Raw genomic sequence first — 15,584 nt, 5'->3', positions numbered from 1 at the left:
GCCTCTAGAATGTTACATAGTGCACAATTAATGCAATGCTTTAGATTAGTAAAGGTGGTGATAATTTTTCTTGGTATTTATAAACCCAAAATGCCACGAATGTGTCATGAAGAAGCACATTGTTAATCCCTTTTTGTAGGCTACAAAAACAAAAACAATGCTTCTGAGTTCAGCAAATTAGGTCAGTTTGATTTCAGTTAAAAATGTCACATGCTGTGCACACACTGCCCTGTTCCCAACACAACAAATTTTTCCTCATATTTTCTGTTCTGGTTTTTTTTTTTTTTTTCATCCTTTTATAGGTTTCCCCAAACTGTGACCAGGTTTTGGTGAACGGGAAGGAGATGCGCGGTCGGGAGTCCTTAGAAGTCAACTTCACCTACCTCCATCTATCTGCTCAACTGCAGCTCACCGTCTGGGTGCCCAAGCTCCCTCTGCAGATAGACGTGTCAGACACTGAGCTGAGCCAGGTCAAAGGATGGAGGGTGCCGATCATCACAAACAAGAGGTCATTCACATTTCTAGCCTTGAGGGAATAAGGGAGGGAATCATTCAGAGGTGGATGGATGAAAACACAGAGCCGTTTTGTTCCTCAAAATGCTCAGCATCAAACAACCAAAAAAAAAAAAAAAGGATCTTTTGATTCTTGCTGCAAAAGCAATTCTCTGCTCGTCTACTTTCCATGTGCCCTGCATAATCTTTTATTTAAGAAAGACATTTTAACATCCACATCCATCAGAAAAGGTATCACAGGCATCAGCGTGTGCCGTGAGAACAAAGCACCAGTGTGAGAAATTGCCGCTTTTGCAAGTTTTTGTTTTACTCTTATTCCTTTTTTCTGTTCTCATTTGATTTATTTTAAATGGCATGTCGTTGCTGAATACAAAAGCATTTTTCAGAGAGTAGGACAATCTATTACCACAAGAATCATCTCAAGGGAAAAAAAAGAATATACATATATATTTTGAGGGAGATATTTTATTCCCAATATCAACTAAAATGGAAGAGTTATGCTTTACAAATTACCCTAAACTTTTAGGATGGAGCTTGCAGACTAAACCATTGTCATTGGTTAAGTATTTCCAGTGTCTTATTATTAAATCTTAGTCATGTAACCTTTATTATCAACCAGAGCTCCTTATATCTGGTCGAATTTGTTATTAACTGTAAAAACAGCGTTCAAACTCCGCCATTTCTGCCCACTTCATAGCTGAGCAGGCCAGGATGAATTCAGACTTGGATTGTTAAAATAAAGAAAGGAAATGAGAACATCTAAGCTTTATGATATTTGAATGGAGCTGAAGAGCTCTTCAGTTGTAATAAAAGTAACCTGAACAGATGCTGAGTACAGCTGAAGCAAACTTCCAGCTTTTACTATTCATGTAGCACTGCAAACATCTTTACATCAAGACTACGGCTGCATAGAAAGGTTTTCAGTGGAATGCAAATGTTGCTGCAGAGTTTAAGATATGATCTAGAACCATTCTTACACGCTGGGGTAAAATCAAGCACGTACAAGAGCACAAAGTCAAATTTGCTAACAAAATGTTGTCCAGAAAGAGTTCAGTTTCTCATGTACAGGGCTGCATGCATGCAGGCTTGTTCATCATAGTTCCCATCATAACGGCTTTCATGAGGTTGGCTTTCGAGACATTTTGTGAATACCTGAAGCAAGAGCAGACAGAAAGGGATAACATCATTTTTCTTTTAAAATTTCAAAATGTGCTGGAAAAAACCCCAAAAACAGTTAAATTTAGTCGCAGTTTTGGCAACAGATGAAAACATTCTGGCAGGCTATTTGTGTAAGGTATCATGTAATTGCATTTGGTGTAAGTTTAGACTGAAAATGAAATATATATTTAAAGAAAAACAAGTGAATTGTTGAGCCTTCAGCTGAATATGCATCATGCTTTCCACTTTTTTGTATTCAGTGAGATTTGCAATCATCTAACACATGAGCTGAATTTTAAACTATCCACATGTATACACTTTATACCATGCACGTCATCAACCATTAATCATCTTATACACAATATAGGACCCAGATTTCAGTACAGTATGAAAAGGTTGCCTGTTTTTGAAATGCGGAGTACACTTCTCAACCTGCAATCAGCTGCTTTAGTGGGGGAAGGGTGTTTAGGTTCACATTTGAATAAAAACACACACCCACTGACTTGCAGCCCATCACTAGCAATCAGCCAACAAATACCCCCTTTTCCTCATTTTACAAAAATCACTGTTCTCAATAAGCTATATGTGCATGCCTGCCTGCATGCCGTTTGAGTGCCTGTCTTTGTATGTGCACGCAAGAGTGTGCGCGCATAGTCATTTATGCGTGCGTTGCTTCTGTTCTCCATTTTTCCATTCTGCTCTGCTGGGCCTGTTTTTCAATATTGCCAATTTCTACACAGATAGCAACCAACCAGTGTGTGCAGACTCCCACACGCCTCTATCTCCCCTAACCACGATCTTGCAGAGTAAAACACAGGCATTATTAGGCACATACTTGCACGCAGACAAATATACAACTGGGACACTGGGAAATGGAAAGTGAATTCTTGTAATATTACCTGGGTCACACAGGTGCTGGGACAGTTATAAGACACAGAGGCAGTCCTGTGTGTATTGGGGAGATATTACGCAGAGGGGAGGCAAAGAAGAAAGAATGTCTATTTATTTGTGTGCATTTGAGAGGGAAGGATAGATCCACAGCGAGGAGGCAAAGCACTACAAGGCTGCACTGCTGATAGGCCTCTGAATGGCTTGAGCGCACTCACAACACATTCACATTTCCTATCCATATAATTCACATCTCTTCACATTAGATCATTTGGAAGGAATGAAAAGAAATATTTGCAAATATTTGTCATTTTTATGAATATCAACAGGGAAATTATGACACTTTTGAAGTGATGATGCCCAGTTTTGTGTAACTTTGTGTTTCATTTGTCACCACTGGCTAGATTTATAAAGCCCTCTAGTTTCATGTTGAAAACTCACAAAAGGAAGAACGTGCGTTAGCTGTGTTTCTGGTAGTTTTATAAAACTTTACGCATGTGTGGTTTACTTTTGGTTGTGCATTTGCCTAAAAATAACATTGTTCCTGCCATGGCTGAGTAAACGTGACAGTAATAGCAGCAGCTAGGAAGTTTTACAGGGTGTGAAATTAGACACTCACCAGTGAAATAGAGAACAGGAAACTGGGTTTTATTTGTTGCTCTGATATCTGTTTGTTGCTTTAATTACTGGTACCATGAATAGAGGAAAAAATGTTCAGTTCTGCAAGCTCAGAGCAAAGGATCCCGGCAGTGTAGAAAACAAATGGTTGAATTACAACGAGTTGAAAGAATGGATGAACCACATCAGCTCGAACAAAGACAACAAAGATACATCAGGCAGTTCTTTACACAGAACAGCTTAATGAAACTTAAAGTGGCAAAGGAACCAACTTGTGCATGGAAATCGAAAACATTCTCATGATTTCTGTCTGAGTCCACATGTGCTGTTCAGATTTAGTCCATGCATGAGTGTGTCGCAACTAAGCAACCAGCCATTCTTTCTTTGGTTCTTTACTTGTTTTTTCTGTGATATACATTAAGTATATTATGTCAATTCTATGTAGCTCTTTGTAATTAAGGAGAGAGAAAAACGTGATTCAATGGACACATTGTGCTTCACTTGGAAACAAAAAGAAAAGATGGTGCTGTGCATATAATTAGACAGACAGACAAATATATATTTTATTCATCCCCATGGGGAAAAATCAGGTTTCAATTCAATTCAAAATGACCACGATTGATTGATTGACCTTTGATTGAATTGATTAAAATTCAATTAAATTACTACAAATAATAAAACTGCTGCTGACATATTCTAAAGCAGTACAATGACATCTTGCCGCTTGAACTTTATTTGGCAGGTACAGTTTTACAGAGTGAAAATGGTATTAAATGATTCTATTTAAAATGTACTGATTAATTTGTTTCACAGAATAAACTTTTGTTTTGTCTCGGTTCACCTTTTTTCTGCATATATATAATTTAACTTGTGGATTATAAACTCAAGGATAGGCATGAAGAACGTAAACCTGTTCTACACCCTCATCAGACAAGCTTTTAAGGTAGTATTGAGATAAAACTGTATATAAACTTACTTTTAAAGAATTTTGGAACACCTTTCTTTATATTTCCTCTTTATATTTCCTATTTCCTCTATATAACCTAAGCCACGAATATATTCATTTTCTTCCTGGCTAGTTGTCTAATACACCTGTGTGAACAGCCTATATCTAATGCACCATTATATTCTAGCTGATTTTCTCCACTGTCCATCTATGCTTTAGGTTTGCTGTTTAATTATATGTGCCAAACATAAATGACACATAAACCAGTTACACCTGGAAACAATTGGTTCATCCAGGCCTTTTGATAAATATACACCGTACTAATTAAGTGTCTGAAATGTATTTTACATGGATTAAAAACCGAATAAGATTTTTTATGACTGGAGGTGTAACCTTAAGCAGAGATTATATAATAGATCCACTGGAGCTGAATGTAGAGTATTAAAAGTAGCCTTAATTACCAGATCATAACGGCTCCTCTTCATTTTTTTTCTGTCTCATTTATCTTTGGTCCTCCCAGACCCACCAGAGACAGTGAGGATGATGAAGATGATGACAGGAAAGGCAAAGGCTGCACCCTGCAGGTATTTTTTGATTGGATTTCATATCACAGTTTTAAAGCAACTGCTTTAATAAATTTTCTTTGGTGTCCCCAACCCCAAAAATCGAAGAGTTATCTCTGTAAAGGCTGACGAAATGTAGGTAATGTTTACCATGACGTGTTATTAACACTGTACTGTCGCGCTGTGTTTTCCTGTTTTATTCAGTTGGTTATATTTGTTGTAAAGATCACTCATTTAAATAAAAAGAGTCATTCCACACCGATGGGTGATATTCTGTCCTGCAGAAGACACTGCTCCTGAACTACCCGAGGCACCATATTTGTAATACGACCTTTTCTTGCTGGACTCAACTACACTATGTCACAATGAGATATATTTGCAACACTGGTCTGGTGGCATAGTTGTCCCAACTTTAACCATATATGTCACTTACTCTCACTTCATCGTGACCTGTCAGGTCACTGACGGAGCAGACTGGGCCTTTTGAGTGCTGTAATAAATAGTAACAATTGATTTTCTTTGTATTTATACATGGGAAAAACTCCACTAGTCTAGTTTCCAAATACAATGATGACCCTGTAAATGAGCATAATATTGACACTTGAAAATGTGTCATTATTGTGAACCACATTCCATTTGTTTGATTTATCATTTGACCTCCTTCCTTTTCAGTACCAGTATGCCTTGGTGCGAGTTCTCACCCATTTTGTCGCAGAACCATCTGACCCAGGAGGGGAGATGGTCTATATGTTGGGAACCGACTGGCAAGCTGATATCACTCATTTGGTCTTGGATCAATTAAAGGCAAGTATATGGAGTTTTCCACAAATATTTAACCGAAAACCAAATCTTTCTTGCGGGAAAAAACACACTGGAGAATTAAAGAAAGTTGCTTCAGTAGAGATAGACGAGAGAAAAAATACCACCTGTTCATCTGTGTATGAACTATTAGAAACAGAAGGAAACACACAGCACAATAGTTTTACCTTAGCTATGCATGTACTGCTACTACAACTACTACAGTCATTTAGCAGACGCTTTTCTCTAAAGCGACTTACATGTGAGAGTGAGAACAACACAAGCAAGAAATCAAACAGGAGGGGACAACAAAGGTAAGTGCAAGGCGAGTGCTGCCAGGTGCTTGAAGCAGCACAATTTATTTATTTATTTGTTCCCTTCTGTCCCAGCAATAGTCTCTTTATATAACAAGAAACAATTTATCCCCCATTGTCATTTTAGGTGCAGGTTATTCAGTGCTGAATTGTGGCAAAGAGCTGAACAAATCTTTCTCACTCATTCTGACGAGTAGAAGAGTTAAAAGTTAGTCCTCCTTAAAGAGCTGAGTCTTCAGCTTGCTTTTAAAAGTACATAAGAACTCTGTGGATTGAACAGAGTTTGGCAGATCATTCCACCACTAAGGACCAACAGAGCAAAAGATCCATGGATTTAGCCCCATTTTGTGGTGGGAGCGCTAAGCATCTTTATTGTCTATCTGTCGAGAGTGCGCGTAGGTCTGGATTGATGAGTTAAGATAGACAGGAGCTGATGTATGATGTACACCTCATCAGCTATTTTTTTTGTTACATTACCATGTGTTAATAAGAGTTTGCAAATTATGTTTATGCTAACTACATTTTTTGGGATTCACAGGTGGAAGATGCTCGCATCGCAAGGCTAGTTGATGGTCACATCTTAGTGGGTCGAGACCTGGGGATCACCACTATACAGGTATAGATTTCATCTTCTCTCATCACTAAACAAGTTTGCAAGTAGTTTTAGATCCATGTTACTCAGACCATGTTGCTTTATATTATCATTCTGAATTGCAGAAGAACATCTGTTATATCTTGTACAACAGATGGTGTATTTTGTCTCTATTTTGTTATGTTTATTTAAAGAAAGGGGGCTGCATGGTGGGATTGTGGTTAGCACTGTGGCCTCACAACCTTCTTGCTGTGAGGCCACAGCAAGAAGTTTGCTGTTCAATCCTCAGGTGGGGGAGGCTTGAGCTGGTGCTGGAGCCTATCCCTGCAGTCTTTGGGTGAAAGGTAGCGTACACCCTGGACAGTTTGCCAGTCCATCGCGGGTCCAACACAAAGACAAACAACCACTCACACACACACACACACACTCCTATGGGCAATTTAGAGTAACCAATAAACCTAGCATGCATGTCTTTGGATCTCTACACAGACAGTGGCTTTTCTGTGGCCACTGTCTGTGTGGAGTTTGTTCACCCTGTGTATGCGTGGGTTTTCTCCGGGTACTCCGGTTTCCTCCCACCATTCAATGACATGCATGTTAGGTTAATTGGTTACTCTCAACTACCCTTAGGAGTGAGTGTGTGCGTAAGTGGTTGTTTGTCTTTGTTTTGGCCCCGCAATGGATTTGCGAGCTGTCCAGGGTGTACCCTGCCTTTCGCCCAAACACTGTTGGGATAGGCTCCAACTTCCCCGCGACCCTTAATTGGACTAAGCGGTTAGGATAATGAATGAATGAATATTTAAAGAAAGAAAGATTAAAAAAAAAAAAAAAAAGTACAAGCAAAGTAGACATCACTGTTTAGAGAAGAAGTCCAGAAACAGACAACTAATAAATTGTCATGACATCAATCGCAGTGTGAATTGGCACTTCACACAAAAGTCATAAGTGCTGGGATGATGTAAGCACCATCCTGTTTCTCTTCATCTCCTGCAACAATAATCCTTCCCTGCTTCCTTGTTATGCAATTAGTCACAACTAACGCTTAGGGATTTGTCCCTGACATTTTGGTGTGATGTTCCGCAATCATACACACAGTCAACATGTTTGTGGACCTGCTGAATCCTAATCAACCAAGCTTTTGTCGGTTTAAGAGTAGAACTCTGTGACATCCTGCTTACATTACCAGAGTATCATATTCATTTCAGTTCAACTTTATTTGTAAAGCACCACTTAACAACAAAGTCAAGTCAGGGCACTTTACATCAATTCAAGCCAATTCAAAATAAATAGCCTAAATAAGGAAAATCAACAGATTGCATCGAATCTTGACTTAAATTCAATTCAATTCAACTTTATTTATATAGCGTCAAATCACGGCAATGCCATCTCAAGACATCTTACAGACAGAAAAAAACATAATGAAAGCCAATTCGTAATAGCCTATATAAGGAAACCAAAAGATTGAGTTGGAGGGTCCAAACCCACATCCTGTGCATGCACAATGTGACAGTAGTGTCCACAATGCCAGTGCTTATAAAAAAATATCCAATGTGGCATTTGACATTCTGTCTCTTAACCCTAAATAAAGAAAAATTTTGGAGGGTCACAGTCTAACAGCTTACTCTTGCACAACTATTCTGAAATATGTCCCGTTATTTTTGATGGGCTGGCATGTGGTTCCGTTGAACCACAAGGGGATTGTGGGAATTTTGGGAAGCAGCTGAATGTGTTTCTATCCAATCAAGTGAGAACCTTCACACATACAGATGTAGTCATAGACAGCTGTGCACTGTTATGAAGCCAGGAGGGAGAATTTACCCAGCATTCCTATCGAGATGCCACAGTCGACAGCCATCATTTGATTGTTTGACATTTCAATTTCTCCCTCCCTCCCCCCCAGCTCAGTGAGCCTGGGCCTGAAGTCTTCCTCCATTCCCCCATCTCTTTCTTTCTCCCCCCTTCCCCAGTCCCCCCGCGTCGCCCTCTCATTTTCATTCAGTCTTGAAGAGCAATACTAGAGATGTCAATCATTGCATTTTGTTACCTAGCCGAGGGGGGGATTGAGTTTGACACCCCGACATGTTCCCTGAAAGATTTTCTTTGTACACCAATCAGATCTGCCTGTCCTCACGTCGCTAGGCGGAGAAGTACACTACAACACCAGGCTCCTAATCTTTGTCACTGTCTGTCTTCTGCTTACCCTTTCCATATACACCCCAATCTCTTCCCTGTTCTTTCCTTCTGCCCTTTCTCTTATTCTGCCCTACTCTATTTGTCATCATCTGTCCCTCTCTGACACCCGCTCTATTTATTACTTTCACTTGCTTCCCATCTTCGTTACGCTTTCTTGTCTTTTCATCCTCTCTTTTACTTTCAGGCTTCTTCTGTCTTGACCTTGTTGATTAAGTTAAATGTTGACACACAGCAGGGAGCCAGGTGCACATTTTCATTGTGTGTTCAGTATGTGTTTTACTATCCAGTTTGAAATGGTGGCAGCAGAGCTTCCAAATCACCATTATTGTTGAACAGACAACCCCATCACCTGCCACAGCCCTGTGTTCGGCTTCTCGCATATGTGATACATTCACATTACCTGCTGAGGTGTCTCCAATCCACTGTGTCATCTTAGACGTCACATTTAAAACTTCTATCAGATTTCAGAAGAGTATTGGTTAATATTAAAAGATCTTAACATGAAGCCAGTTGATGATTATTAATCACAAAATCATTGAGTGGGAGGTTTAAATATGTTTTTTTTGCCTTTTATTGAAATAAAACCTTCAGTAATTTGTTTGCTTCTACACACTCACAAGTGCTGGGTTTAGGAACTTGCAACTTTACATTCTCAGTGCTAGCAGTGACCACTAAAATGGCTAAATTCTCCATCGTTTCCCATAAAATAGACCAAACATTTACATCTTCCAGAGCTGAACAATGTTTGATCTAATGAATACCACTGTTCTGTTTTTGCACAAACGACAAGTGCACAAAGGTATTTACTGCAAACTGTCTGCTTGATCCAATGGTAAGCCGTCAAATTGGATCTGAATTTAATCTGTATTAAATTGTATTTTAAAAGAGTAGCTGTTGTTGAACAGGGGTGCCCAGGTTCGGTCCTCGAGATTTACCATCCTGCAACTTTTAGATGCAACCCTTCTCCAAAACCCCTGAATCACATGAAGGGCTCTTTACTAAACCTCTGCACAGCCGGATGACTTACCGTAGAGGGAATTCAGCCATTTGATTCCTGTGTGTTTGAGAATGGATGCATCTAAAAGTTGCAGGATGGTAGATCTGGAGGGGCTCGCCAGGTGTCAAATATACCATCAGTCTGTACGTGTTAGAGTTCAAAGTCACTGTCAGTTTATGTTGCTTTAAATAATCGCTCATTCTACTAAACCCACAATATAATCGTCAATGTTTCACATTTGGATAAATAGATAAACAGATAATAATCTAAGCAACATTTACAAGTTTTTCCTTGTTATTGTTATTCAACAATATTTTGTGACATAATTGCATTACTTGTCAGACCAACAGCTTGTTGACAATATGATTTCTTGATCATTCTTTACAGGTTATGTCCCCACTGTCTGACTCCATCCTGGCAGAGAAGACCATAACGGTGTTGGATGACAAGGTACAACGACATGATTTATTTTATGTAACTTGAAAATTGCAATGCGATTTGTGTTCTCCAACCTCCTTGCATATAATGAATGGTAATGTCATTCTAGGGAACTAATGCCAAGCTAGCAGCTTTTACTCAGAACATGTAGATAAAGTATATTAGAATATATTACAATTGTATGTTAGCCACTAAAAGAACTACATTTAGTTTAGCTGCCATATTACATCACAGCTTCTATCCAATTGTCTGAGTTCATCAAAAATATTATCATTCCCATCATGTGCTTTATCAACCCCTAATGTCAACTGATTTACTTTCAGTTGCAGTCATTATGTACCACAGTACAGGAGAATGTTGGTGCATCATTATGTTGTAGGAGAGCAGCCTTCCATGCTCGCTTTCGAGTCGGGATTGCAAACAAGTGTGTGTGTGTGTTTGTCCAACCTTTCACTGACTGTCTGTCAATGACACATTTCTTTAGGTAACAATTACAGATCTGGGAGTCCAGCTGGTTGCGTCTTTGTCCCTCAGTATGACAGCAAGTCCAGGAAATTACCAGGCTATTCAGCTAACAACTACAGCGGCAGACCTGCTGCACACACCGAAACAGGTATGAGATGTACACACACATAAGCATGCACTGCACACACTGTACACCCTAACACTAACATTCATCTACTCCACTATTCCTGTTCTACAAGTGACCAAGACAGTTCCATCTCTGCAAAATAACACATCCTCAAAACAATATGGACATCACATGCAGAGATTTTGGTGCCTCACACACGCGCACACATAAGTGATGGACTACCTCTTAAGTTATTTCTATCTCCATAGTAACACCCTGCAGGTTGTAATCACATGATTTAAACAGTAATTCTATGCTGCAAACATCAGCTCACCGTTATCTCTTTCATAGTCAATTTCTAATTAGGAGTGTGTAATTTCCAGGCAAGAGCACCACAGCTACAATTACCACCTCAAGATCTGCAGGTATTAATGTTGCCATGGTCCATGCTTGCATGCCAACAGTTCCAACAGGCACATGCACACACAACTACACAAGTGCACACACACACCAAACAGAGGCTCCATGTTGAAATAATTGTTGATTATGTAATCACATTGTCAGGTTATTTTTTTCATCCCTCTCACACACACACACACACACTCATACACACACATCCCCTTGCATTTTTATTAGATAATGCTTCACATAATAAATTCTGTCCAAGTGCTAATTGAATGAGTGGGAAGTCATTATGATGAAAATACTGCTACTAGTAATACTACTACTTCATTTTATTCATATTAATTTACTGTAGGGGTTTAATATCTCACCCAGGGACACTTTGGCATATAAACCTAAGAATCTGGGGATTGAACCAGCAACTTTCTGACTAAAGAGCCACAACTACCCTCATTGTATCAGTTGGTACGACTTCCACTAAAAACATCTTCCTATGATATGAGAAACAAGATCATTGGTCTACAAATAAACTGAAAATGTTTCCTTTAAATGGGAAGCTGTCGAGAAATACATGAACAGAAGAACGGGGAGGGGTGGTGGGTGGGGGGGGGGGGGGGGGGGGGGGGGGGTATTTAATGTGAAAATGAGGGTTGTTGGGTTAGCCCTGTGTAAGCAGCCATCAGGCTTTACCGAGCTAACCCTAAAATCTGCTCTTTTCACCAAATGCAAGTAAAGAATTCTGGCTTGATCCGTTGTGAGATTTGTCTCTATGTTGCTGGGCCATTTGTTAGTGTCAGGTTAAAGTAGAAATATTACAATTCAATTCAATTCAACTTTATTTATATAGCGTCAAATCACGGCAATGCCATCTCAAGACGCTTTACAGACAGGAAAAAAAAACATAATGAAAGCCAATTCATAATAGCCTATATAAGGAAACCAACAGATTGAGTTGAGTCCAACTCAATCTCCCATCCTGAGCAAGCACACTGGCGACAGTGGGAAGGAAAAAAACTCCCTTTTAACAGGAAGGAAACCTCCGGCAGAAGAGAGAGAGAAAGAAGCTCAGTGTATCAGAAAATACATTTCCTTAATGAATAAAAATATAATTTTGCTTTTATCAAATGATCAAAACCCTGCAATAACTACCATCCTCTCTTTGTTTTTTGTTTTTGTTTTTTTCAGGAAGCTGTGTTCAGTGCATGGATCCAGTACAGTGATGGCTCAGTGACACCACTTGATATCTATGATCCCAAGGATTTCCTCCTTACAGCTGTTTCACTGGATGAGAACATCATTTCTATATCCAATCAGGTTCAGTCACCACTATTCAGTAATCTTACAATAGCAGTTCTACAAATAAACACTGCAATAAATCTGCACAAAGCACAAGTAACACCTCAGACAGCGTGTTCATCTTTGTATTTCTTTGTCAATTAGGATCAACACTGGCCAGTTATAGTTGCAGAGGGTGATGGACAAGGACCACTAGTTCGTGTTGAGATGGTAATCTCGGAAACATGCCAAAAGTCGAAGAGGAAGAGCGTGTTGGCGTCTGGAGTTGGTAGTGTTGTAGTTAGGTTTGGAGCAAAGAGTGAGGAAAAAGGTGAACAAGAAGATGGTGGGGGATTGGACAACAGTACCAGTGAGCAAAAGACAAAGGATGGAAGCGAGTGGAAGTCCAGCAGTGCAGCAGCTGATAGAGAAGAGGGAGCCATGAGAAAGGTGAGAAGGCTATGAAGGGTCTTTGTTATGAGTATGTGTTAACCCTTCCAGGTTTTATAGTGCAGTTAAATGTAATCTTTTTTTTGAATGACAGTTGGTGAAATATTTACCTTTTTTTTTTTTTTTTTTTTTTTTTTTTTAAATAATTACCGGTAGTTACATTGTTGGATTTAAGTCAATGCACATACATGTTCAAAGATTTGGTTTTAAAAACAGTAAACCACATGCATGTATCTTTTCCCATTTTTTAGGTTAGTACAACAACCAAGAGCACAGTAACCCATCGGGCTTCGGGGGGCAAAGCTGCTAGTGGTGGGAGCAGCAGTAGCCGAGGCAGTGGTCCCAACCAGGCAGGGGACTACAGCAGCTACCCTGCTCAGGTGGAGGTTCCAGGGACCGGGAACAGTGAGCTGAGCCAGACAAGTAGAGGCCTCTCAGATTTGGAGATTGGGATGTATGCACTTCTGGGAGTGTTCTGTCTGGCTATACTGGTCTTCCTCATCAACTGCGTCAGCTTTGCTTTCAGGTAAAATGTCATAAACACTGAATTTTAACTCTTAACTAAAGAATGAAAGATAAATAGTAAACATTACTATCTCTTTGAAAAAAAAAAGGCAATACATCACACATGTTTAGGCCAGAACTGCACGGTGGCAGAGTGGTGAACACTTTGGTCTTACATATGAAGTTCGCCAGTTCGGACAGTCAGTGTTTCTGTGTGGACCTTGTATGTTCTCGCATGTATGCATGGGTTCTCTCCGGGTACTTCGGCTTACTACCACTGTCCAAAGATATGCATATTAGGTTAATTGGCTACTTTACATTGTCCCTAAGAGAGTGTGTGTGTGTGGCTATCTGTTGCTCTGTGTGGCAATGCAATGAGCTTACGACCTTGTATGGGGTGTACCCTGCCTCTCGCCCAATGACTGCTGGGATAGGCTCCAGTTTCCTCTGACCATGACTTAGACTAAGTTGTTAAGAAAATGGATGGATGTTTTGGCCAAATATATTGTTAGTATTTTGCATTTAACTTGTAATAAACAAGGTTATATCATACTGCACCTACAAGTTATTTGTTTGCCCCTCTGCAATATGCATTCCACACGTCTAAAGATGTCCAGTGTAGATATGTAAACAAAGAAAATCATTTTTTATTTGCACTATCATAAAAATTCAGTTGCAGATTAACTATTATCTTTTTATCTGCAGATACCGTCACAAGCAGGTGCCTGTGCTCGAGGCAGGAGGCAACATGAACCATGCCCATGACTGGGTTTGGCTTGGCAATGAAGCTGACCTTCTAGCTGACCACAGCGACCAATGCCAAGGCGGGCTACCTGATGAGTGCACCACCATCATTGACCGGAATGAAGGAGGATATGAGGAGAACAAGTATCTACTAAATGGAGCGGGTAACACCTTGGTGATGGGTGTGGGCACAGGCATGGGGACTATCAGTGGGAGTGGTGGCACCGGCGGACACAGGGGCATTACCCACGGACAAACCTTGCCAAGATCTGTTCCAGAACCGCATCAGTGCCTTTCAGCAATCACTTCTGGTGGCAAAGATACCACCGGCCAAGTAGAGCATCTGAATAATTCCCCCCGAGCCGCGGCTGCAGCTGCAGTTGCAGCGGCCAAACGCAAGCGTGTCAAATTCACATCTTTTGCCACAGTTCTGCCTAATGATAATTTAGGAGGTGGGGGCCCTTACACCAACTCCTCAGTCCTGGTGACCAATGGGAATGAAGACGACATCAAATGGGTGTGCCAGGATATGGACCTGGGTCAGTCTGAAATCAGAACCTACATGGAGAGGCTACAAGACAATCTGTGACTGATGGGGAAAGTGACTGAAACAGAGGGTAAGAGGATGAAAGCAGGAAGGAGGAGGGACAATGAGTACAATTCACCTGTAATGCCTTTGCAATGGATTAATGGAGGGAGAACGAGTGGGATATGAGAACAGGAATTAAATTGTGGGGAAGGGTCCTGAAGGGACAGGCCAGGGATGCTCTCTTTTTGCTCCCTCTATGCTATGGAAAGCATAAAGTCATTACTAGCTCACACTAGAAGTAATCGTAGCAAACAATAAGTGATACTATGAGTTTCTTTTATATTACTTCTTGTGAAAATCGTAGTGTAAAAATCAAATAGTCACTATTGGTTATGAATGTTTCCTTTCAGAAAACCAGTCAGCCACTGAATTCATACATTATAAATTCAGGGTGTTATTTGATGGGCTTTGTTGAGCCATCATACATTGGAACAAAAATGTGGTGAAACTTTCATCATGTGCCGAGTTCACAAGTCCTTTTATTAAACACAGAAACACTCCATGATGTATTGCCAACATCCGCTGTGGCTGTGGAATAATTACTGATTTAGTTTTAATATATAAACTCATCATTTATCTGCCAAGTCCGTTGAATGGAATCACCAAGTTCTCTTAAGACGAGACGGGCATCAAAGATGTCGCCTGTTCTTGGCAGATTATGTTACTCATTTTCTTTTTTGGTACTGCTCATAAGTGAAAATGTGAATTGTAAAAACACATATATTATATACTCCGAGTACTCAAGTAGAGTTTCAGGCTTTTGCAGTCACTAGTAGAGATTCAGGCAGTGGCGCTCCTTCCTCAAACAAGCGTGCTGAGAGTTTGAAAGTTGCACGTCGTGAACGAGACTGTTTCTCCCTTGGATCCACGACAGAGGCATTTATTCTTGCACAATTACAAACAGAAAAAGACACTGGCCATTTTTTCAAGGCCCGATTTCTGTTTCCTGAACCCAGCAGCCAATGACTGCTTTCACCCTGTTTTCAGAACCAATCCTGACATCCCATCGCCTCCCTCCTCGTTTGTGATTG

General features: G+C 40.2%; 1 protein-coding gene across 1 annotated transcript in view; it reads left to right on the top strand.

The window, feature by feature from the left end:
• The window catches only part of LOC306764356 (transmembrane protein 132C), a gene marked incomplete at both ends in the record, with an annotated part of 272,386 nt that extends 257,833 nt beyond the window's left edge, over positions 1-14,553 (top strand). Inside the window, 10 exons of the mRNA XM_079251499.1 lie at positions 303-508; positions 4,644-4,707; positions 5,359-5,490; positions 6,337-6,414; positions 9,968-10,030; positions 10,503-10,631; positions 12,177-12,305; positions 12,432-12,716; positions 12,968-13,242; positions 13,926-14,553. Of these exons, the coding sequence (XP_079107625.1) occupies positions 303-508; positions 4,644-4,707; positions 5,359-5,490; positions 6,337-6,414; positions 9,968-10,030; positions 10,503-10,631; positions 12,177-12,305; positions 12,432-12,716; positions 12,968-13,242; positions 13,926-14,553 (1,989 nt within the window). The remainder of the gene's footprint in view (positions 1-302; positions 509-4,643; positions 4,708-5,358; positions 5,491-6,336; positions 6,415-9,967; positions 10,031-10,502; positions 10,632-12,176; positions 12,306-12,431; positions 12,717-12,967; positions 13,243-13,925) is intronic.
• Between the last annotated feature and the right edge of the window lie 1,031 nt (positions 14,554-15,584).

This window comes from Telmatherina bonti (assembly GCF_933228915.1).
Source record: "Telmatherina bonti genome assembly, chromosome: 13".
Taxonomy (NCBI): Eukaryota; Metazoa; Chordata; class Actinopteri; order Atheriniformes; family Telmatherinidae; genus Telmatherina; species Telmatherina bonti.
This window is presented reverse-complemented; position numbering and strand designations above follow the sequence as displayed.